Source organism: Lampetra planeri, chromosome 10, assembly GCF_965212315.1.
Source record: "Lampetra planeri chromosome 10, kcLamPlan1.2.h2, whole genome shotgun sequence".
Lineage (NCBI taxonomy): Eukaryota > Metazoa > Chordata > Hyperoartia > Petromyzontiformes > Petromyzontidae > Lampetra > Lampetra planeri.
In genome coordinates, this window is record NC_136116.1 from 12168387 (window position 1) to 12194079 (window position 25693).

General features: G+C 40.7%; 1 protein-coding gene across 1 annotated transcript; it reads right to left on the bottom strand.

Moving 5' to 3' along the window:
• Positions 1-6535: 6535 nt before the first annotated feature.
• LOC144721041 (uncharacterized) lies at positions 6536-25349 on the bottom strand. Its single transcript, XM_078598339.1, has 2 exons — positions 24843-25349; positions 6536-8628 (listed from the first exon to the last, which is right to left on the bottom strand). The coding sequence occupies exons 1-2, from the start codon at positions 24940-24942 to the stop codon at positions 8414-8416; spliced, it is 315 nt and encodes a 104-aa protein (XP_078454465.1). The 5' UTR covers positions 24943-25349; the 3' UTR covers positions 6536-8413.
• Positions 25350-25693: the final 344 nt, after the last annotated feature.

Consider the following 25693-nt stretch of genomic DNA (forward strand, 5'->3'; position numbering starts at 1 on the left):
TTATGTACCATCCAATGGGTCCCTTGCATGGATGCTGCGCTCCTGAACATGCACATTAGGACTCAATGGTCATATTAATAATTCTTTAGGAAGTGTAGACTTTATGCTGAAGGCATTACATGCATATTAAACTTGTGACCCAGTGAATTTTATGTTAGATGCACGTACTCTTTTAATTAGGCGTGTACTGTTCTTTGCGATTTTAATGGTCAATAAGAATGTATCACTTTACGTTTTGAGCATTCTGCTTCCTATTAGACAGTCGCTAAATTTTGCACACAAATAAAAAAAACCTTGCACATGCTTAAACACTTCCATGATATTTTCTATAGGGTAGTTATCATTTGGGCATAATCCACTACAAGCATGCCAGGAGAGGTTGTTCTTCTCGCAAGAGCAAACTTTTTCCAGATAATAAATGGTATATAATACTATTTTTTTTTCTATGACAGAACATTCTCTTTTGCACGTTTTGTATTTGAGCACCCAATGACACCTAGATAATATAATTGTATCCTACTAAGCCAGTGGCGGGCCGTGTATTTTACACCGAGGCCTTTAGTGCTATCTTCCCGCAATTAAACCGCATTCGAATAACCTCACCGTGACACGTGGGCTACAGGCCAGAGGTGTGGACTCGAGTCATGTGACTTGGACTCGAGTCAGACTCGAGTCATGAATTTGATGACTTGCGACTCGACTTGGACTTGCATAACAATGACTTTGTCCCACCTATGAGATGTGGACTCGAGTCATGTGACTTGGACTCGAGTCAGACTCGAGTCATGAATTTGATGACTTGCGACTCGACTTGGACTTGCATAACAATGACTTTGTCCCACCTATGAGATGTGGACTCGAGTCATGTGACTTGGACTCGAGTCAGACTCGAGTCATGAATTTGATGACTTGCGACTCGACTTGGACTTGCATAACAATGACTTTGTCCCACCTATGAGATGTGGACTCGAGTCATGTGACTTGGACTCGAGTCAGACTCGAGTCATGAATTTGATGACTTGCGACTCGACTTGGACTTGCATAACAATGACTTTGTCCCACCTATGAGATGTGGACTCGAGTCATGTGACTTGGACTCGAGTCAGACTCGAGTCATGAATTTGATGACTTGCGACTCGACTTGGACTTGCATAACAATGACTTTGTCCCACCTCTGCTATAGGCTATTGTCATTCGACATAAAACACCCCACATTCACAGTAACCTTTATCGAGTGGAATTAAGAGATTTAACACGGAGGCTTCAACACATATGAGAGTTACAATACATTAATTGCAAAGTTATGGTGACTGAAACCATCAAGGATGTACCACTATTACGCAGTATGACAGGATGCTGCATCACAAATAGACATCGCATAGCCCAAATCAATGTCATTACCAAAGAAACAAGAACACACTCACAACAAGTCACATTTACTCATACGACCACCAAGCAAGCAAAAATGGCGTAAAACACAAATAACACAATCAGGATTCAACAGGCTTCCCCACGGAAAAAACATCTAAAGCACTACATCTAAAAATCTAAACGTCACGAAAGAAATTTTAATTAAATCTTAGATGATGCTATGTTACGTGCTAGCTAGTTTTACTTCAGTTAGCTAATTGGCCCTCCGATCACGCCACACGAAACATGCTAACGTAGGCGGCTAGGCCAGCTAGAAGGCTCTGGCATGTCAAAGAATACGCTCAACATGGCAAACTCTAAATCGGATTGGTTAAAGAATATGACAAACAACAACATCGTCCCCCTTTGCTTCAACAGCAGAGCTGATTCCCTTGACATTCTGAAGGCCTCAGGGTAGATTTTTTACCCGGAGAGGCGGAGACAGCACAGGTGGAAAATCTGATTGGATAAAAGCTCTAATAACGCTGGTCAACAAACAAAAAACATTTTTTTCTGGCCTGGACTTTTGCAGCTGTTTTAGACAAATTTCAGGGTGCTGATTCCAAATCTGATCTCAGATTTGCTCTATCACATCTCATTTTTATGCTATCGGCATACCCCATTTTCATTGATTTTACCCGAAATTAACTTTGTCACTTATGATTGCAAGTTATTGCGAGTCAGTGACTGCTTTAGTGTTAAAATATGGTGCTGTAGTTTTAGGATAGTGTGTTTATAATATAATTTTATGTAGATATCCACATTTATTTAATATTTTTCTTCTGCAGTTTTTATTGAAAATGCAATATTTGATATCTCAAAAACCTGATGTGATAGACAAAAACTGATGCCAGATTTGGAATCAGCACCCCAAAATTACATTAAGACCGTTGGAATACCTTATGCCAGAAAAAGTGTGTTGACCAGTGTAATATATGAGCTGCGCTGGAAGCAGCGCAACTGAGAGAGTAGCAATGAAATGACGTTAATAGATCAGATGGGAACGAACTTTGTAAAATACATATAGCATTCATGAAAATAGATGTAAAATTTTGATTTAAAGCTTTCGTGACTGCAGGGATTCATATTCTTTGGTTCTTTCGATAAAGTCACGTAGATAGAGAAAAAAATAAAAATATAAAAAAAACCATGACGTTTCGATCGCAACACAAGCGGTCGTCATGATGACGACGATTAAGATTCTTATTTTATATATCTACATGACTTTACCGAAAGAACCTAAGAATATATTTTGAATAGTTGTGGAAACGTTCCAGCTTTGTGCTTTGGATGTAAAAAACGTTGGTAGCAAAATTGCGTCTAAATAATAATGGTCATTCAGGGTGTCTCTAAACGAAAGTCGATGGTAACTAAAAGTGTCCATGAAAGAGAATGGCAGCTAGGGGCGTTCTCATACGAGAGATAATGGTAGCACATTTGAGAGGCAGGTGTTCAGGAGGTTAGTAAGGTGGGAAGGGGCACAGTGAAGAGTTGCATAGTCGATGCGTTGGCTGTGTTTAAGTCCAGGAACTAGTACGGGTTGGGGGAATCCCTGCAGCAAAAGACGACCCAGTGTTGGACAGAACGGGCATGGGGCGAGTGGAGAGCGTGCACCGTCAAACGCCATATTGAACACGGCCGTAGTGTCTGTAATTAATATTGTAAATCAGACTTAGAGATAGGGAGACGGAGAGAGTTTTATTGGTTATAGGCTTTAGCAGTTGAAATACAGGAATCGATTATGTGTACATATGATAGGATTAATGGTTTAATATCGTTAAGTATTGACGCTATTGCACATTAAATTACCGACCGCAGTACAATGTCACACATCTGACCATCACACGTCCGCCCCAGCGGATTGACCACCACACCAAGTGCAGTATTTGCACATGGGGCGTAACTGTCATTTTCTAAAGATGTTCACATATTCGCATTTGACCTCAGCTCCTGCGAGTCAGATATGCGATGCTGTACTATAAAGGCTGTGTTGATAGCTCTTCCTTTGCAAATTATAGTCCCTTTGTAAATAAAGTTATTCACACATTGTTACCCGCCTCATCTTTGTCGTTAATTACATGTGGATGTTATGGACTACGACAAGGTGAGTGACTCAATGGAAACTGATACGGTCGTCCAAGCTCTCACAAACTAAGGGATATATCCAAAATATATGTTTAAAAAAAGAATCAAAACCATTCACAAGGATTGAAGTAAACAGAAAAAAACACGGAACTGAAGAGGAGTCATGGCAGAGCCAAGCCCGAGCTGAACCGTGAATAAGGATATGGGTGTCGTTTTGTTCATCGTGGCCTTTTTTGTGCCATCATAATCACTCGACTGTGACCATCAACTGACTCACTTGAGAACCCGGTGGTGTCATCACGCGTGTCTGCCCAGATTCAATCCCAGGTTCTCAATGGTGCTGGGCTCAATGTTTTCAAAAAATATTTCTCGCCTGAACCACCCAGAATTCCTCATGTTAATTTTGATAAGAGCAACTTAAATGGAAACTCAGATCGAGAAACAAAAACACCTTCAAATTTGTTGTTTCATGAAGGAATCTCTGAGCCAATGTCCAGAAATGCTTGTAGATGGTTAAACACGTGAATTATAAACACCAGTGAGTGCAATTATTGATGGCATTTGTTCATATTATAAAACCACGTTTTTCTCAATCCGCCATACATTTCCAACAGTTGGTTCAGTATTAAATAAAAACAGACATCCCCAATGTGCCTTCATGCCCCCTTTTAAAATCATCAGCAGCTTTCCAATTCGTAAATTTGGGATGTAATTAGAAATGTTTACAAAAAACAAATGAACAAAACCGCAATTGTTGAGGGGAGTAGATGAGTAGACGTCTTGAGGGAAACACTAATGTCCTCGGTTAGGAATGTTGTGCCTATTAAAAAAAAAACAATTCATAAGATTGGCACCAAGTAATGGGGAAAATTGCATACTTTAGAGGATTATCAAAGGTGACTTGGCTGCCAACACGCACGTGAAAAAAAAATAATGAGAAACATTTAATAACCAAACAGCAGTGGTTGAGATAAATAAATAAATATTCCCCTTTTATTATTTTGCTTCAAGTTATGCAAGTCCTGTTACTAAATACACACTCTGCATTCGATCAGTAATTGTGACATTCCAATGTTTTCATCTTTATTTCTAACAATTACAACTTAGAAAATATACAGTGGGAAAAAAACATCCAGTGGCCATTAAATACAATTATGTAAAAAAAAACAAGGGGGAATTAAAACATTAGACAACTTGGAAATGATTCAAAATAATATAAAATATAATGCTTTAAAAAGCTGTCTTATTTTTTTACCTAACGTTATGCCTCTGAATAAAAGGAAGAGGCTATTTTCAAGGACGAAGCCATGATGACTAATCAGGAAAGATGAACGAATGTGAACATCTAAATCAATCTTACCTTGAGCATCTATTAAATCTTCACTTAAATCATTATTAGCTGAGCTCGTCAAATGCGACAGGCAGTTTCAACATGTTATGTGACCCAAAGGATTTTGTAAAATAGCCAATTGTTGCATAATGCTGAGCATTCCATATGCATAGCAACCACCCTGGTCACAGTAACCGTGGTCACATTAATGTGGCAGTAGATCCCTTTAAAGATGTCAAGAAAGCCAAAGGAGAGCACTCTACAGCCTGCTTGTACCGAGATTGACTAACTACCCCCTTGCCCATTACCTTGTTAGTTGCATTTCTATGCTAATTAGCACATGCAAATGCTCACACATATGAGACAGCTGATATGTAAATAAGCCAATTATATACCGCCACTATAAATAAAGCACTAGAACCTCAATATTCCACATTTACTATTCGAAAGTAATACCACTTTGCGGCTGCAAAAACATTAATGAGTCCAGAATTAAAATTTCCATTCATATCTGGGGTCATTACTCATTGCGTAAAGTCCATCTTATGTGGCAGGCAAGCTTTCCCAATGGAGGCAACGTGTGAAAAATAGAACCTTGCATTTCCCTATATATTACCAGCTGCTTCATTGTGTCGCACTGAATAAAGGCGCAAGCAATGCCAATACTGTCTGGCAGAAGCGCAGTGCATTGTAAGCCAACTGAAATACACTGGTCGTCAATAGAAGCCTTTATCACGCCTCCGAAAACTGCCCTCCATTCGGGAGGCACTTCAAGGTAAAGGGATAAATCTTTCATATGAAAAAAATGGAAAGTGTTGGTGCTATGAAGCACTTTTAGAAGTAGAAGTAAATGATAAATAGATGACAACAAAAGTAATGCTTCTTATCAGAATTGATAATATATACATACATACAATTTTAAAGCAAAATCCCCTTTTTATTTCTATTTCATGCATTCGTTACACCAAACTCTGTACATAATGAGGTCAGCTTGATCACATTCTTGCCGATAGAACTGCAGCCGTGTTCGCGTCGATTCTTCTCCAGGTCCTCCAGTGTTTCCCTCAACATTTAGAAACATGCGTTTAGAGTATTTGGCTACTGCTATAAATGTCCACATGATAAGCCACTTCGTTGAACTACCGATTGTGGCCAGGTCGTTGCTGAAAAAGAGCTACTTAGATTATTGGGCCTTACCTGGTAAAATAAAAATTTTAGTCAGAGCTGGAACACCACAAGGCTAACCTACTACACCTGATTGTGTTTACACAAACTCTAAAATTGACAGTTTCAAACGGCCCAATGCCTTCAACTGTAGGAACAAAATGAATACAACATCTACAAGTAAATCGTTTACAGCAATACAGTGTGTACTTTCAGTAAACAGAAACATCTTTTAAGAGCTCCTGCATTGCCAGAAATTTTAATTGCCTGGCTAGTTTAGCATGCTGGTATAAAGTTTGATTGATCCTAATGTCTATTTGCTCACGAATTTTGATCAGCAGCAGAAACACAGTATGTATGCAGATAAGAGAGTTTTTTTTAAAATATACTTTCCCATGCCTGCACATGAGTTACCATTACATTATGTTAACCAGCATAAGCAGGAGAGAAGCCTTTAGCTTAACGATGGAGCATACATTATTGTAAATGTGAGAACAGTATAACTGAAAATGTAAGTGCAGCAAAAAAATAACAGAAACTATCCAATAAAACTGAAAGTACACATTTCTCAGAAACTGATATCATGATACGAAACTAACTATTCATTTGGCCAGGTAAGGCCCACTGTGCTATACAGCTCTTTGTCAGAAGGGGCCTGCCCACAAATGATAGCTCAACGAAGTGGCTTATCACGTTGAAATTTATAGCAGCCAAAAACTCTAAGCGCATGTTTCTAAATGTTGAGGGGAAAACCGGAGGACCCGGAGAAAAATCCACGTGACCACTGTGAGAACATGCAAACTCCAAATATACAGACAACAAGGTCGGGATCGAACCCATGGCCTACTGTATGCCAGGTGAGGTAGTTAACATCTCACCACCATGATATTTGTATTCAGGTTTTAAGACATAACAAGCATGCTCCAAATAATGCATAACAAGACATTTCCAAGAGTGTAGAATAATTTTTTAATCCACCATTTGAAGGCTTTCATCTTGCTGAGCGATAATATGTTTACAAGTTGCTGCAGTTCGCTCTTGGGTGTACTTATTGGTTTACCCGAATTTGACCTGATTTATTTTTTAAGTGACATTAATGTTCAATCTTGATTTGAAGCTTTCGTGACTCCTGCATCAGCAGTTCACCTGCTGTGTTTGTCTCACCTGATGACGGTTGCTTGTGTTGGGATCGAAACGTCGTGATCTATTAATTTTCTATCTACGTGACTTTACCGAAAGAATCAAAGTGTATAGACATTATGTTTATGAATGATCTACTGTTTTTAAGGTTTAACTTTTAAATGTCTATTCCTATTTGTGTCAACGTTGCTAAAACTTGTGTAAAACTATTGGCTGCGGAAGACAAACCCTCAACAGAAGATTTGTTTTACTTTTCACAAAGGTAAAATTGTGCATTTTGATATCGTTCACCATTTGAACTGGAAATCCGTATGAAGTTAGATGTGTTTTTCTAATTCAGGGCTGTAATTTGAAAAGTTAAAAAAGCCATGTTGAAATTTTCTGACAAACCCTAATTATGGCTTAATACTTGCACAATACATATCTGAGTTCAAGCGTCATAGATTAGATCATGTACCTGGTAAACTTGATGGTTGTACAATTCTGTAGGCCATAGCTATGGAATCTAAACAGCATTATGTGTTATTAAGCCATTCCGTGCTCATTATGCTTCACAATATTTAACAAAATATACAAAACAGCCTACCAACACTTTCAAACATTGCCACATTTGCCCTTGGAAAAAAAACACTGATGAGATCATGCACTTTTCGAATGAACCAAAAAAAATCCAAATATAATGAGTTTCCCTGGGAGACGTATCAAGGGTAGCGGAATTACTTTATATAAATGTGCTTACCACTGCCTTAAATACGCACAGTTGTTCAAACTTACATTATTTGCACATTTTTGGTACAACTATAGATTAGCATTCATATTAAGTGTATTTATTGTTACCTTTTAAAATGAGTGCTTGGACTTATGATAATTTTGTACATCAGTACGGTGATGGGAGCAGCAATGACACATTGCAGAGAATAATCAAACAATGACTTTGAAATGAATGGAGCGAGTGTCAGAAAATATAGAGAGATACTTGCTTAGAATAACAATGAGGGGCATACAGAGCAACACATGGATCAAGGAGCAAAACACAAATTCGAGAAATAATATTGACTGCTTAGGAAATCAAAGAAGGCTTGGGCAGGGCACACCACGAGAAGGATATACAAAAACTGTTGATGGAATTGCAGCCAAAGTAGAAAGTCTACGAGAGAGAATATTCAGCTTGGAGATAGAGCAAAAAAGATCGGCTCGTGTGCAGGAGTGAGATGAATTGTGACATTGTCGGACCCATGTGAGATGGTAGTCGTGCCAGTAGACCTTGGGACAGCAGTGGATCCATCATTGCCGATGATGCTGATGATAGAGTGCAGGTGCGGTGTTCAGTGCAGACTCACGGCAGCTGGTCTCATCAGAGCCATCGCTGCAGTCACTTTCCCAGTCGCACACCCAGCTGCGTGGCACACAAGCTCCACCACCGCACTGGAACTGATTCCACAGGCAGCCCTGCTCCTCCTCCTCCCTGTCTTCTTCATCTTCATCACCCTCCTCATCGTCTGCAGCATAAACGGCGAAACAAAATCATCCGCATTCGTCGTCATCAACATCATCGGCATCGGCACCAACACTACCACCATCATTACACTGCTGAATGACGGTTTGATGATACATTATTGCCATCCACTTGCCAGACCGAAAGAATTATAATAGATGGGCCAAGATTTAGCCGTGACACAATTATAGATAGAGTAGTTTCTCGAGATGTGTTTACCTGCTTAGCTATGCCCATTATTCGCTCTTCCATTCATTGTCTTCATATCGAATAACGTTCTTTCTAAGCAATTTGAATTACTTCAAAGTCGGTTTGATACCAGCGAGTATACAAGTTTTCAAATGTATGCACTTTTAAAAGGGCATACACATTCAAACACCAATTAAATAATCTTAAATAAATGTATAGCCCTTGGTCAATCCACTGCTGGATGATTCTCAAAAAGGTTTTTTATTTACAGGGGTTATTGAACCAATCTTCACCATGCTGAGTTGAAGTGTGTGTGTCTCAATTGAATAGAGGCCCAGAAACCGTTGATGTAATGTGCCACCAATGTTAGCCATGATTGCAAATCAAACCGAGGCAGCTTGGTTCACAGGAGATGAAAGACGACACACAACTGCCCTCCTACTGTACTGTATTTTAATTCACTTATGCACAAGGCCCTGACACAAGATTACCAAAACGCCTGTTCAATTTTGCCCCGAAAGCAGCTGTTATCGGTTTATTCGAGGCCAATATAAAGAGTTTGCTCCTCGTCCATGCGGATATCTTCACCGATGCTTGTTGGGCTTTGCTCCAATTACCTCCGAGCAGTGGGAGCGGCACAACTCGTACGTAAGAAACACAAAAATCAGGTTGCGAATGTTGCCCAGAATTCAAAGGGCGTGTATTGAAAACTATGAAAAAAGTACCGGCATCAATAATGCATATAATGACCTGCAAATATATGATTGATTGCTATACAGATATTGTTGAATGATCTAAATACATTTGATGCAGAGCCTCTATACTGGAATGCATTTGTCAAATCGAGAGACCACTGCAGTTTAGTGGTGGCCGTTGATCGCTATCGTTGTAGATGGGGTCACTGCCCTGATATGGGTTTTCAAATCTCACATCATGTGCAGATGGTGGTACGCTTAATTGGAAGGCAATGCTGTTGTATAAATGCATGCTCTATTGCAATGCAATGCATATGCGATGAGCACAAACTAGAACCACGTACAAAATGTATGATGCATTGAGCATTAAATGCACACAAGCTGCTTTCTAATGAAACCCCATCACTTACGTTCATCGCAGCCATCCAAAAGCTCAGTTTCTCGTCTCCTTAAAGCTGAATTCATTGGCAGCTAATGGACGAAAAGCCGTGCTAAAGCCTTGCTGTGTAAGGCGTCACAGTGTACGGAATCATCTAATGGACAAGACAATGGGACAGCTGCAGGAGGCAATCGTACAATTATAATTCTGACGTATCCGTGCCACACTGAAGTCAGTCCTCTTCCATCACGCGTTGCATTTCCTTCAGGCATTCATGAAAAAAAATTGGCTACCCATCTAAAGTGGGACCCCCCAATTGAAAACATTTTTTAACTCGTTTTGTGGGGCAAAATAATGCAAAAAGAATAAGTGAAATTACAAACAAACCACACAATTTACACGAGAAAATTATCTGCAATTTAATAGCTCTGGATCTCTAGTTGAAACAGTTGCAAATTAATCAGCAAAACATATCCAGTGAAAAATCCCTCTCTAATCGGTGATGTGGAGCTCATCACTTGTAAACGACCCCCTGTGGAAGCCTGCCTGGCAAAACAGGACTCGAATCATGCCTCCCTCTTGTTCTACCTTCCTTTGAGAAGTGAGCTATGAAGACAAACATAAGCCCCTAAACAGGCGTTTACCAGCAACAAAGGAAATCCATAAAACAAGCGGGGTGACCGTAAACGACGATTTTTTTTGGCAGTTATTGAGAAGTAGCGCATGCTCAAATGACAACGTTATAAATAATTTCCAAAACGCATTTGTCAATATTTTACCAAAATAATGCAAACGTGTCCGACCTGTCACACCTCCAATGATTTAATAGGGGGGTCTGTCACGGTAATGCCGACAAAAAATATTTCACGCCGTCAGATTTTACAGCGCGACTGACACTATCCTCTATCATGTACACTGCACGTGCTGATTAGCATATTTTACGAGAGTATATCCCTTTACAAGATTAACACGAGACTGGCATTCATCAATGTAAAATTCTGACTTTAAAGACTCATGGCATAATTGTTCACAGAAACCCTCTTTGTCAAGGTGAGCATTCCATTGTACAGTAGTAACCGAGCCCATGCACATCGCAGGTCAACGTGTGTGCGTCACTTCGACACAACTGACTCTTTGTGCTTACTTGCTAATTTACTGCGATTATGAAAATTCGAAAAAACAAAAGATACCGTTTCATACGCAACACAGCAAATAACGAGGAATATTTTTTTAACAGCATGAGTATCAATCAATAAGTCAAAACCAACGCTTAAAATGTCAGATATTCAATGCTTCGCCGGTGGTGATGAGCCACTGGCTGGCACATTCGCAGAACCAATCAGTTCATCAGCACGGAGCAGATTTGCACACCAACTGGGCAAGCCCTCATCGCCACGGGGAAGCCCCCCCCCCCGAAACAGCGTTCCCCTTCAGCCCAGCGTGACCGAGCCACGGGGTGGAAAAAAAACACAAGCGAGCCCCTTGCCGGGAGCTGGCGCACACGCCCAACACTCGGCATCTGCTTCCTGAGGGTCTCGCGTCTCGGTAACACCGATTTTGAGCGCGTTGGGTGGTCGAGCGCTCTGGCCGAAATCAAAACAAGCCGCCACCACCGCCATCGTCCGGGTGAAGCACGAGGGGGGGGGGCGGACGAAGGGTCGTGGGTCGAGTTGAGCTCTGTTTGCCAGAACAACAAAAGCCCTGACCGAGCGCGGAAAAAAAAAGTGCAAGTGACACTGCAAGTGCCTCGTTGTCGAATCGCGCATGCACTTCGGAGTGGATAATGAACGTTCGATATGTGCCACCGACGCGTACGCCGTAAGGGTTTAAGCTGTTTAAGGGAAATTCAAGGAATCCATAGGATGGAGAAGCAGAGGCGGTCCTCGACTTGCGTCGATCCGCACTTAGGGCAGGTCGCCAATTGCCGCCACCCACGTTGTTACTCGCGGCGGAACGGACCGCGCTCATTGCACGACGCCGGACCCAGGCGTGGGTTCTGCTCGCAAAACAAATGTACGCACGGTGCATTGCCCAACGTGGCGCTCCGGTGCTAAACCTCTGTGCATTATTATAGATTGTTTTTGTTGGTGTTGATTTAGTTCATGTGATTTGGTAGTTTGTATTCGTATCTATAAAAAAAATCAGTTGCATATCGGACCCTTGGTCAGGAACGTAAGCCCCCCATTATATCATCGTTTCGCTGACAAAATCGGTCTCGACTTGCGTCATTTCGGAACGCAACCTGGCGGAGGGCTGAGGACCGCCTGAATATAAGTGGCATGCGGCCGTGATTTAATGCTAAGCAGAATTGCCAGTCGGATTTCATCTATTTACACCCAGCAGTTTGAATGCATAGACCACAGTTAGTCGAAGAGTAGGTATTCCCACGTCTTTCGAGACGTTTGGGGCAATGTGGAAGAGAAGTCCAAAATGCCCTTTGTATGGAGGCTCTCGGGAGCCTTGGAGCAGTTACGCTCGCAAGAAATTGCAGGACTGCACATTTTACTTTGTCTAATATCATTATCAGCACAATGACCCAAATGGCATAATTTCCTTGCAACAGATTTGGCCCACAAGAATATCTCCCAGCCCAGCACAAGGGTCTTTATCCATGGCTACTTACTCAGAAAGAGCAACTCTGGCACGTGTGGGCAAATTATAAATTGGCCACAAACACGAGCACAGACTAGCCTACTTATATGAACGGTGGCCTCGGGATGTCATTGTCACGACCACAAATTTGGAGATGACGCACCTATTTTGTGGTATTGCCGCAGTACATTACATTACCAGTAGACAAAATGCAAACAAACAGGAGACTTAGATTCCCTTTGTTCTTTAAATTCCGTTAAGAAAATACCAAAAAAATTGCTCCAGCCATTCTCAATCCAGCAATGGATGAAGGCCTCGCCATGCTATGTCAGACGTTGTTGTATCTCGCCATGCCGAGCAGTACAGGTTGGTGAAGGGGGCAGGACCGACTCTCACATCACTTGCCACTTGTCAGCTGTGGCCGGCAATCGAACTCGGCTCACTTTGTTCATAGCACAGCGGGTTAACTGCTGCCCGCCACTCTGACAGTTTTATATTTTTCTCGCAAGCTCTCAAACAAAAATACGTCATTATAAAAAAATAACGCGCAAAAATGGCAAATAAATGATCTTAAAACTACCTAAAAATCCGTCATATGAAAACTTAAGATGTCAGAGTTAAGCTAATCATGGGCTTTTCAATTGTACAAACCTGTAGTTTACAAATGTGCACACGACACCAAATGTGAATATTGTCAAACATCGCTCGACTTTCAAAATAAATCGTGAAATAAAATATGAAAATTTTTGCCATTTTGAGACCCAACCATGATGTGTATTAAAACGTTTAAAACTTGGTTCTGAAGGTAAAAAAAGACTGTACAAGATCGCCACCTTGAGAAAATCTGCCGCATGTTCAGCTCGCCTCACTCGGCGACGATCCGTTTTCAACCTGAAACAAATTAGTTGGTGATACTGCATTGGCAGTGGTGGCGAACCATCGAACAAAGACGGCCACCACTCCATCGCGCGCTTCTGCGGCCGTCTGGAACGCTCTTCCTTCCGATATTAGGGAAGCCACTGGAGCTATGCACTTTTAAATGATCTAGATTGAAAACTAATTTCTTGAGAACTGCTTTTCGTGTTTAGTTTGTTGCCCTTCCACCGCACCTGCGATTAGCGCGGTTGGTGACGTGCTTTGCGAAAGAAACAACCTCAATGGATTCATCAATAATTATAAAATAAACAACGTTTCTGGCAATGGCCTTCTTCATGAAATCATCCTAATTCATTTTATTATTCCCCTTAAGGCAGTGTTATTGACACATGGGTTGAGCTTTTTGTTTTCAATCTGGTCACAAATGCGGTACTCTTGTTTTTTTTTCCCTGAAGTTTATTCTATTCAACAACAGGAACTAAATCAACTTGGCGATGAACTGAGGAGCAAATGCATACAAAAAAACCCTGGGATCTGATGTATACCTTATACCTGCCACTGCTTACTATTGAACGTGTTCACTGTAATTGCACTCACTGAAGTATCCAGTTTTACTACGATTAAATATGCTTTATAATTAGAGTAATACATGCAACATCAAATACTGCGTTGCCAATCTTCATTGTGCCGAGATTTACTATTAAGCTTGCACGGCAATCTCACGCAATTAGCAACGTTTAAATGTATTTGTTAATGTGGTAAATTGTGTTTGAACAAAAATCTCAATCATAACAGTAATCCGTGGGCTCCACCACTTTCATTTCCAAAAGAACCCTCATTAAACCATCATACACAGGCAGCTTGACTGGAGTGGAAAACTTTCCACCTCTAGGCCCGAAAGAAAACACCATTACTCACGACCGTTCCATGGCTTGTGCCGTTGCATCAACATTAAGTTTAAGTCTCCGATGAAGTAAGTTTCCAAACAAAATTTGCCGATTCTTGAAAAATACCACCACAACACCTTAATTACTTATCCAGGCGAGCCACACTTTTGAGGAGGGTCCTGCATTGGGTTTTTTCATTTTAAGATGTTTTCAGCCAATCAATGATGAGCGTTTATTATACACGTGGGAGTAAGTCGGGGCACTCGGAGAAAACAAAACCCGCGTGCGAGGGGGCAACACTCTATCCCCGTACAGATGGAAACATGTGGCGATTAGTCCACTTGCTGTACTGCCTTTTCCTGGCAAGCCACGGTATGGCTTCTCGACACCCACGACAAGGGAGTTTCACAACGTTTGTGCGAGCCACCAACCCTCGCTACCTCCTTAGCGCAGGATCACAACAAGTGTGCACCACCACTGCCCGGCTAAAAGCTGTTTCGTTCAAAGGGTGCATTGCACACTGTGATGCGGATGCCTGTTCTTTCTTCACGACTGTTTGTGCGTGCATCAAGTGAGATGCGGTGCCAAACAAAAGCGTAATCTGTGGCACTGCGAGAACACTCACACCAACAAGCATCCATCAAATACGTGACTCTCATTGAGTAGCCATACCAGGTTATATATTTGGACATTTATTTTTATCATTCCAACAAATTAGTCCATCTTAGAATCGTGTGCGATTGTAGCCTGTATATCCGAGTCATCGTCTTCAACCGTGATCAATCCATTGCGGGATGAAGGGCACTCCAAGTTGATGCCATCTCTCATCTCCATTTGAGCTATTTTCGTAGCTCCATCTCCTCGGTGGTTTTCTATCTTCGTGTCCTGAAGATGCTGAATGCAGTTTCGAGAAACAAAAAAATATCTGCAAACTTTGGTTGTGAGAATTGTTCGTCATCTTACCCGGTGAGCTGGCACAATAATCTGCGGGCACATTAAACGCTTGCACACGTGACAATTTAAGTTGTGCGAGCTATGGCGAGGTGGTGGAGGATCTAAACGACGCAAAATTTGTGTAGATCATTGTGGCCGAACTAAAAAAATACGAATAAATTTTAGAGTACTAATACTGGTCTGATAAGCTCTATGCCAATGAGATGAATACTCAAGCATGCATTCGTACATACATACAGACATACACACCGTCAGACAGTGTTTAACATTGCAACCTGGGACAGATCATTACTCATTGTGTACTGTATATAACGGTGGAGTAGTGGCGCAATGGTTAGCACACTGCACAGTCTTTGCATCTTTGGCGAGTGACATTTGAAGCGATTCTGGATCCTCATGTCACCAGTTTGCACTGACTATAATGGCGAAGCATGGTCAAATAATCCCATGACTGATAAGGGATGTGGAGGCCTTTATTTGGCAATCAATTATCATTATTAAATTATAACTATTCTGTATGTGATGATTCATACAAAATTAAGTCCTCAAGACCCCAAAAATATGTAAATTGACAATGTGATTTTGAATTTCGATTTAAAGCTTTCGTGACTGCAGGGATTCATATTCTTGGTTCTTTCGGTAAAGTCACGTGGAAGGGAACCAATCATGTAATTTTGCTTTATTATTGACAATGATCAACCACTGCCATCCCGTTCTTAGACACTTACAGTGCCTTATAAGGTTCAACACACACTGTAATCTATTGCAGCATCTGGAAGATTGCAATGGAATAACCCGAAACAGACGATTATATATACGCTGATGAGTTTCATATCTATTTAAATTTCTCATCAGACCCTAATGGCAGACAATTACAATGTGATGAGTGTCTTCAAGGCATAACAGAAACGTCTTATGCGAAGCAAAAATCTACGTTACATTTTTTTCGTGCCGAAATTAACATTTCAAGAATTAAACTTTGAAACATGAAAGCAGGCATGATTTCAGATTCCTAGCATTGGTTTTGTTAAAAGCAGGATAGTAACGATACCTCAATTGAAAACGAGTATTACCTTCACTTTAGATCCATCGAATTGTGCATGAGAAAGTGTTTATCTATAAATTTTGCAACTTATATGCTAAAAGGCTTCATTTCTCATTCAATTGTTCGGCTGGATTGGAATAAGGCTCATCACCGTAAGGCACTTTCACCAGAGTACAAGGTAAGCCAATCCACAACAATGCAAAAAATACTCTATTATCGTACCGTTTACTCGAATCCTTTATATACACCACCACCACACTGTGGTGAGGACAACATAAGGCGAGATGGATGTGGCATCACAAAATAATTCAGGTTTCTGGACTCTTCCGTCTCAAATTAAGCACTGGATGTCGGCCGTTGGGGCAATTAACACTGTACAACAACACAATAAAGGTGAATTAAAATTAATAAAAGTAAAATAAAAATAAAATAAATTTTTTTTAACTTTTAATTAATAAAAATTTTTTATCTACGTGACTTTACCGAAAACACCTAAGAATATGAATCCTTGCAGTCACGAAAGCTTCAAATCTAGAAACAATAAAGGTGTTAAAAAAGAGACAAAAATAATTAATTCTTCAATCAATGGGTGACCCCAATTTGTGACAATTCATCAAATCTTTGTAAGGGGATAATGATGCATTTGCCTGCGTTGCACCGAGATTTTGGAATCCACCGCTTGTCCACAAACCAGACATCCACGAGTGTTGCTTTCTCCGAGACAAAGCTTACATTACATTATTGACACTGGGTTTTTCAGATTGATTAATAATTTATAGTTGGAGGCTTTTTGTTTTGTTGCAATGTTTTAACTTTCCGTTCACATCTGTACAATGCAATTTGCTGATATGCGCATCAACATTTGGATTTAAAAAAATGTAGAACAATGTAATAACACATCACAATTAGCATTTTAAAATACAGGTGATGCAATGGTGCAAGTTTCTTCATCCCCCTGTATCTGTCCACCCCGCAGGATAAAGGTCTTGTGTGCTGCGGTAAAGTGTGGGTACTACTATCTCTTCCAACATTTCGGGTCAGTATGGAAGAGTAGGCCAAATGCCCTCTGTGTGTGTGTGGGGGGGGACGGCTCGAGAAAGCTCGCTTTAGTGGAAGCCCTTCTGCCACCAATAGAATGAGCAAGACGTCGCATGGTTGCGCCTTTACCAGTTATAAAATACAAACTAACTAATCACACGTGTCTACATACCCACGCCTAATGATGAGTGAGAACACGTCCCGCACAAAGTAGACATCAATTAATCAAATTACTTGGAGCGTGACACGTGCATAAACGCATCACAAGATCCATGTATTAATTTAAATTAGCACTACACCACATAATGTGGGATGAGGTTACCAATCGCAGGACAAAATTTCTTAATTTGTATTTGAACTGAGAAGATTTGTAAACGAGGAAAAGGTTCACCATGGTGATACGCAAGGGACTGGAAACCCAGGATTAATAAATCAACGGTAGGTGCACATGAATCCACCCATTGCATGATGGAAATATACCCACAAAAGGCGTTATATTACTTGAGCCCATGCTGGCATGCACACGTGAATTATATTTTTTAATTATCACCAATTTCATTTTCACATTCCTTTTAATTAGTACTCCTCGTTTGCTCATTAAAATGTAGAAGTAATGTACTCAACTTGTGAATGCACCTGCACATTCCGACGTGTGCTAGAACACTCTGGAGTTTAAGATGAATGTATTTTAATATATAATGAAGTGTTCCACACATATATCTAATAGGAATGTTAACTTTACTTTTGTAGATATTTTCGTGAAAGTGTTGCATATTGTAATATTAGGCTAAATAAATAAGTAAAATGTGTCTGTGTTATTTTTATTTATCATAGCTCTGTCCAGTATATACACAATAACCATCCAGATGGTAACGTGGTTAGTGTGGCTCAATATTGTGATGCATCAGTTCAACCTCTGGTTGGGAGTCAATTCATACTTTCATCCCTCTAACTGATAAAATGCAAACTACTTTGTGAAGAGGCAACAGTGATCGTCCCATGGAACCCCCGTCCCAACATAGACATATGCGATTCAAACGAGAGCTTTAAAAATAACGGCAATGCTCCAAAACCATATCAGATGAAAAATATATTCATGTTTTGATTTACACAATGTCTTTTTTTTCGATTTAAAGCTTTCGTGACTGCAGGATTTATATTCTTGGTTCTTTCGGTAAAGTCACGTAGAAGGGGAATAATAAAATAATAAAATAAAATTATAAAATTCTCACGACGTTTCGATTGCAACACAAGCAGTCAACGTCGTGAAAATGTTATTGTTTTATTTTTGTTATTTTATAATGTTTTATTTTCATTATTTTATTATTTCCCTTCTACGTGACTTTACCGAAAGAACCAAGCATATTACACAATGTCGTTAAGAACAAAAAAAATTCCTCTGTGAGACAAGTTTCCTTCTTACTTCCAAAGCTTAATACAAAAAAATGTAAGACATGAAAAATCACCCATTTGCTGTCGTAAATAATTAACTGCATTAAGATTACTCAAAATAACCTGGAAACGGCCCCAGCTTCATTTCCGTGAGCCCTTAATAGCAAAATAAATAACCTTAAACAAACCGACCCTGCACCAGTATGAGAAGCGTCAATGTATTTGACATTCACGTTGATTAACAGACACAGACCTTAGTTCAACACGACACCTACATGCCTAAGAAATCATTAAACTTTGGCACGACTGTACCCACCAACCAACGCCGTCACATTTTCCCTCCCATTAGTTATTAATTCTGTCAAGTTCGCTCACTGAATAAAGTCCGCTGCTAATATCGCTCAAATAAAAATGTACCACAGTTGACTTGTGCAAAGCTCAGAGTGCTGAAGTAAGTTTTACTATATTTATGGGGCACTTAACATACTGACACATTATTGCAGAAAAAATAAAGCATTGCAGCGAAGTGGCGAGTGAAGATGGAGTAAACGGCTAGCTTCCATATTCGTGGTGGAATTCCAAAACGCGTAGGCAATTTCTGCCGCTGGCAATGTAAGGATGAATTATTGAAACTTGCTGCTGTTGCTATTAATTCACGGCAACTCACAACTGGAGGTAAGGGCGCAACCCCACACAGGCCAATTCCCAGGTCACAGATGGTTTATGTAACAGTCCACTTAGCAGCTGCACTCCAATATATGAAACTAACCATCATCATTCTGCAGGAAACAAGCTGTTATACGAGTACAGCTGTTAACTCTATTCTTTTATGACAGGGGTGCCGATGATTGTCACACCAGATGCAAACAAAAATAAATCGCGATTGAGAACGTGAGAGATGTAAAAACTCAACTATGGGCAATTCAGGAGGGAATTCTAAATTACACAGCGTACAACGATTGTTCAAAATCACCAGAATGTTTGCATTATCGTTCACTCTCTGATCTCCCACTGGGATGTTTTAAATATGTAGGAGACACCAAGGAAATGCCAACAAGAATTTAAATCAAAGTCCTCCATTGGTGACGTTAGCAGTCTGGGTTCAATAATCACGATAAATTAACTATGCTGCTGGGAATTCAGTGCCATAAATTAAAAATATGAGTTAGCCCACGACACAATGAATCTGACAAGTGCAAAGCTACATATGCAACAAGCACCGTGATGTCTTCCACACAACGCTTCCATAAATAAATAACACTGACAGGAACCTACAGGGTGCTTCGAAATAATGTGAACACTCCCGAGAATTTACAACAATACCACAATGAATTTCCCTCCGGGCTCTGGAGACCACCTGGAGAAGATTCGAGGCGTGTGTTCACAATGATGGCGAACAAGTGGAGACTCTGACTTTTTGAAGCTTTTACCATACATTCGTTATCATGTTACAGTGTATTATCCGTTATTTTTCCATTAAAAACGATAGTCTCATATAAGTGTTACAAACAAATTGAAGCACCCTGCAATGTGCACATGTAAAAACATGTATGCAATGTTTATACGAGTGTCTGCAGAGCATAATAAAATACAGAAGTACAGTACAATAAAGTACATGAGCAATACAGAGTTTAACATACATTCATGTTCATGTACTTGCATACAGCGGTTTACTTTCATTCGCTCTTTTCACAATTTACTTTCCTCTCGTTTTCGGTACTCAATTGCTGTGCCATGAATGTGTTTTCCTCTTGTATTTTCTTTCAAGGTGTCCCTTGCTTCACAAGACTTTCGTCTCGAACAGAACGTTTGAACCCCGTGACGCATCACGAGGGTGAAGGGTAGCAGAGTCAAGGATATATTGTATGGATCAAGGAATAGGAGAGGGGAAAGAGAGATGCGAACGAATGGGAAATAAGAGGAAAGGAAAAACGTGACAGATATAAGAGTGCAAAGCCGTGGGTGGATTTTGTAATTATTCCTCAAACTGGAAATTTGCTCAAAAGGGGCTCACAGGGCAAGACAACCGGGAAAGGTTTTGCCTGGAAAGAAGCTCTCAAAAACAAACTAAAAGGGTGCAGCTCAAGATGAGCAAGCACGTAGTAGAGGGAGGAGGAGAAGCACCGTCCGGGCAGGAATGGGAGGTGGAGGAATGGCCGGTTTGGGCCACGATGTCAGAGATGCGAGGATGATTATGATTATGAGAGGGGAAGGAAGGGAGCGAGGGAGATAAGGAAGGGACAGCCGTATGTTTCCACAGCGGGCAGAGAAATGGGAGGGATTCATGGTAGGCTTGAGCCGATTTCGTTTGTCTTGATGGGCCTTCACACAGTTATAAATGTGAGCAGAGGTCATTGATGAATAATTTATTAATTTATTGATGGCGTACTGCATTGTACATCACAACAATGGTTGACTGCAGTTGTTCAAGTAAAAAAAAACTATTGCAATAAATGACAAACATTCCTTTCTACACGAGACAGCTTTCTACAGACGTCAACCAATGCAATTATTTAAATTCACACATTTTATTAGGCTGATGTTTCAGTGTCCTGCAATCGACACAGGAAGTGGGGTTGTATCAGGCTGAGGACAATGAAAGACGAAATGTCACAGCCATGACCGCTCTCTGCCAACACAGACATAAATCATTTTGCGTGACGTGGAGCTAGCTGCGATGTCATTGCCACACATCGTAGTGAAGACCCAGAAATAGCGCTACATTGATGAAGTGGACGTATCCTGACGAGAAGGGGGGCGGTTGGTAAAATCGCACTTGTGGGAAAGTCAATCTGTCCTCTCCGTCTGTTGTGCATCAACATCACGTTCACGCAAGGGTGGCAGCAGAAAATGCAGGTATTGTCAGTTAAACCAAAGCTCATTAATCATATATATTCACACTGAGAAGTCCACAATGAATGCTCTATAAGCTGCTTTTTTCTCTCTCAACAGCAAGACACGTGATCATTGCAACTTCAAAGCATAATGTGGCTTTTTTTTTTTAAAGCGTTTGCACAAACACATGTCCTGCGGGTAACGTTCTCCTCGTGTCGATTAACTTAAGAAATCAACCATAAAAACCATAAAAAAAAATATTCACTTCTGTCATGTTGAATTTTTGTTTGATTTTTTTTTATAATAACTTCTTACCAAAATACCATGTGATTGGTTTTAAAAACAAACACTCATTTATAGGTGGTAATAACTTTGGCACAAAGGAAATATACCGAGTCAGGGTGATGAAACAGTCTTTTGCATTTTGTGCTCAAGAGCTACAAGAAACACACACGTGTATAATGTTTTTCATTGGTTACAATGTACTGCGAACATTTTCTCTTTGGGATTGGTCGATCCACGTCACATGCTCTCGTCCTTTATAATGCGGCTACTGTTACATGCCGGAGCACACAGCACTGAATCGCCTATTTATTTTGGCCCACACTCGTCAATGCCTCATCTGTGTCAGTACGGCTACCCTGCTATGGCAGTAACTGCTCCCAGCTTAGGCTTAGCCAAAAAAATACTGCACAGCCATCAATCACCTCGCAATGTCACCCTAAAGTGTGCAGCCTGCCGCAGATTTGTAAAGAGTCGCAAGATTTCATGGCATTTCTTTTTTAAAAAAACGTCCCTTACTCATTAGATATTTCTATTTAATTTTCACTTCAAACGAATTGTTTTTATTTGTAACTTTAGACATTTATAAACGGTTTATATTCATTAACTTTTTTACAGATATATTAATACTGATGAACTGGGATGCTATGATTTTAAACTCTACGTTTTATAGAATGCAAAGACATTTTTTTAATCGCCACATTATTGTTTCTGTCATAGGAATAATAATACAATACTTAATCCAAATATTGCTCCAAATACTTTTACATATTGTGATTTTTGCGACAATTAAACCACATTGCTGCAAACATGTATTTAATTAAAACCACCTTAGATTACTTAACTTGGCCTATCATTTCTTTCAGACCCAATTACCATTATGTTTAAAGCAACAAGGCTGCAAACACGTGAATTGCCATGCAAATCTGGGAAGGACAATTTGAAATACGGCCCATCCCGGACAACGTAAATCGCAAATCTCTAGACAAACACAGTGCTTCTAATCAGATTTACTGTGACGGTCCCTCTATATTGTGGCCAAAACCTAAATCCTCTAGAGAGTATAGCTGCTACATATGAATAGCCACTCCTTTCAATTAGCATACTGTATATCACCATCGATAAAGGCAACTGTTGCTCGCATGCAGAAAAACGCATTAAATTACTCGGAAAAGTGTCCCGTGACCAAGTATACGACACCTACCTTTAAAAGGTTTCCAACAATCCCTTGCAAGTGGGGTACACTGATTACAACAGTTTGTATTGACAAGATGGGTACGACTAGGGCACTGGCACGAGTGTTAAGACCTGGAACTAACAGCCTGCTTTCTGAATGGCAACACTTTCTTTTTTAAAGAGAAAGATGGTGGTAGTTGGTGGTCGTGGTGTGTGTGTGTGCGCGCTTGCGTAGAGGGGGGGGGGGACGTTTGTTAGAGAGCAGCGGTAGAGTGAACACATTCACGCCATGAACCCCCACATGAATAGCTCCATTTTGTTGCAGCGTCTTGCTAAAACTCCACACAAAGCCCCATTCCTCCGTACTCACTCCCCCACCCACATCGGCCCTTGTCCGTTCCTCCAAAACACTCGTTCATCCACAGGCTCACCGAGCCCACAATCTCAAGTTCTCTCCAGCGAGGACCTCTGGAAGCGGGACACGCTGGCTTGGCATGCCAACTGGCACATTCCCTGCTGCATGACAGCGTTCCTCGCTGTGCAAGCCCTTGAATTGTGCGGCCGAACCTGGGCCATGTAGCGTGAAGAATGATAGCGTCGTGGAACGAAAAAAAAACCCAGCCGATCCCCGTGGAATCTGATGGAATTTTTGGGAAGCCCGGCTTTGTGGAATCTGATTTCATGTTATTAACAGGCCTAAGCCAAGGCAAACTAATTGCATGTCAATCAGGGCTCTTATCTTAATTCGAACTTGCATTGTTAGGTAGGGTCAACATGAAGCGATATTTAACCGGACTCGGATTTTTTTTGAATGCTACTGCATTCCATGGGGGTCTTTTTCATGATGTTTAATGCTTTTTTTCGTGTGATACAGAGACCTGTGTGAGAACTTTTTAACATCAATCTACTTGGTAGGTCAGAAATTGTACGTGTCTCAATTTTGGTAACATTATTACCACAGGATTAAGAGATTTAATTTAAATATTTGGTTGCAAAACATCGACTAATATACATTATCTAAAATAAATTATTATCTGACGTTACATTTGGCTTGTTACTGCTTTTATTTGTTGTAAAATTCAGACAAATGTCTCAATCAATACGTAACCAAGTACAGGAAAAAAAATTCAATGTAAGTATTTCCTGGAGGCATTTCTGTGCTGTATTTCATCACGTCAAACGTACCCCCGTTACACTGCAGAACAAAATATATACTGTATATACTACGGTCTCATTAATCACCACATTTTCTCTTACTTTCCAGTATTACATATTTCACTCGGTAAAAAAAATGTTTACTCAGTACTATACACCAACTTACAAATCCTGAATCATTGTTAAATCACATCCGACATGTTGACCCAGTATTCTAACATAGCACATTCTATATACTGTCGAGGCACAAACCTGTAGATTACCGTGTTGATGGTAAGTGAATGGTGGAAAAGACGACGACATTCCAACACGGGTAGAGCAACTTAAACGTTCTTCAAGGTTTTTGGGGGTCGCTGACTAAAACACAACACTTTTGAAATGTGACCTCATCATTTGGGTCAAATACTAGGTGACCGAAAAGGTCAACTCCTACATTTTAACAAATGAGCACTAACTTTTTTTTTCTCCTTGAGTTTTGAGATTGCTTCAGATTTAAAAAAACACGTTGAAAGCTGACCTCATCTTTGGGTCAAATACATGGTGACACACCTAAGGGTTTTGTATTTGTTTACATTTGCACACACGTTAAATAAATGTTAAACAAGCGTTTTATACCAATCGTGTGCACAAGCTGCGACGTTTATACGTGCCTTAAAAACCAAGAAACACGTAAAAAAAACTGCCAAAGTCTACAAAAAGTACTAAAATAACGAATTACCTTACCTGTTATGGGGCTCAATGTCCCAACCGCTGCCGTGGCCGAGGCTATCACGTGCAGCGCCGTGAAGAATTGGAGAAGCCTCACGGACACTCTCCTCTCCATCCTGAACACCCTTTCTTCAAAGCGACTCTCAGCTACTCCTCTGCCTTATCTGCGCTATTGCGATGAAACTTGCGAGCAGAAGCGCCCTATTACAAATGTGCGATTTGCGGAAATGGTCTTAAAAATAAACAAGAAACGTAATAAAAGATAATTCAGTTAAAGCAACTTTTTTTTTTATTAAACGCACTTTATTAACACTCGCGCACGTAGGACGCAAGTGGCACAAGGGTGCGTGGTGGCAAGTCCGTCTAATAAACTCACTTTAACGTCTGTTACAAAAAAAAATTACATTATCCCTTCAACAACGGCATTCAGCGAGAAGCTACGTGGGGGTCTATAGCCTGTTAGCTTGTGCGCTCAAAACACGTTTGCTCCACGTGGAGCAGAGTGGGAGGAGGAGTAGTAAGAGGAGGAGGAGTGTGTATGATAGCGTGGTGGTGGTGGTGGTAGAGGGTTGGTTGGGGGGTTTTAAAAGCAAAACACACACGGACACACACACACAGACACACGGACACACACGCACACACTACCCTCTCGCACGCTAACCAAATAATGAACGCGTTAAGTCTCGGTGCAGGGTTACAGCGGTGCTTATAGAAAGGTTGCGAAAAAGAGGATTGCGCTTGGAAGGCGAGGTGGGGGGGGGGCTCTCTCGTCCAAAACATCGCATCCACCCCAAAGGGGGGGCTTGTGTGTAGTCGTAGCAATGCGCCGTCGTGTTCGATGCCCCCCCCCCCCCACCGGTGTATGT

What these genes read in the sequence shown, in the direction of transcription:
- LOC144721041 (XM_078598339.1), bottom strand. Translation starts at nt 24,942, where the DNA reads ATGGAGAGGAGAGTGTCCGTGAGGCTTCTCCAATTCTTCACGGCGCTG. An exon ending in GACATTGAGCCCCATAACAG is followed by an intron (nt 8,629 to 24,842) that starts GTAAGGTAATTC and finishes TTTATGCTGCAG; the next exon opens with ACGATGAGGAGGGTGATGAA.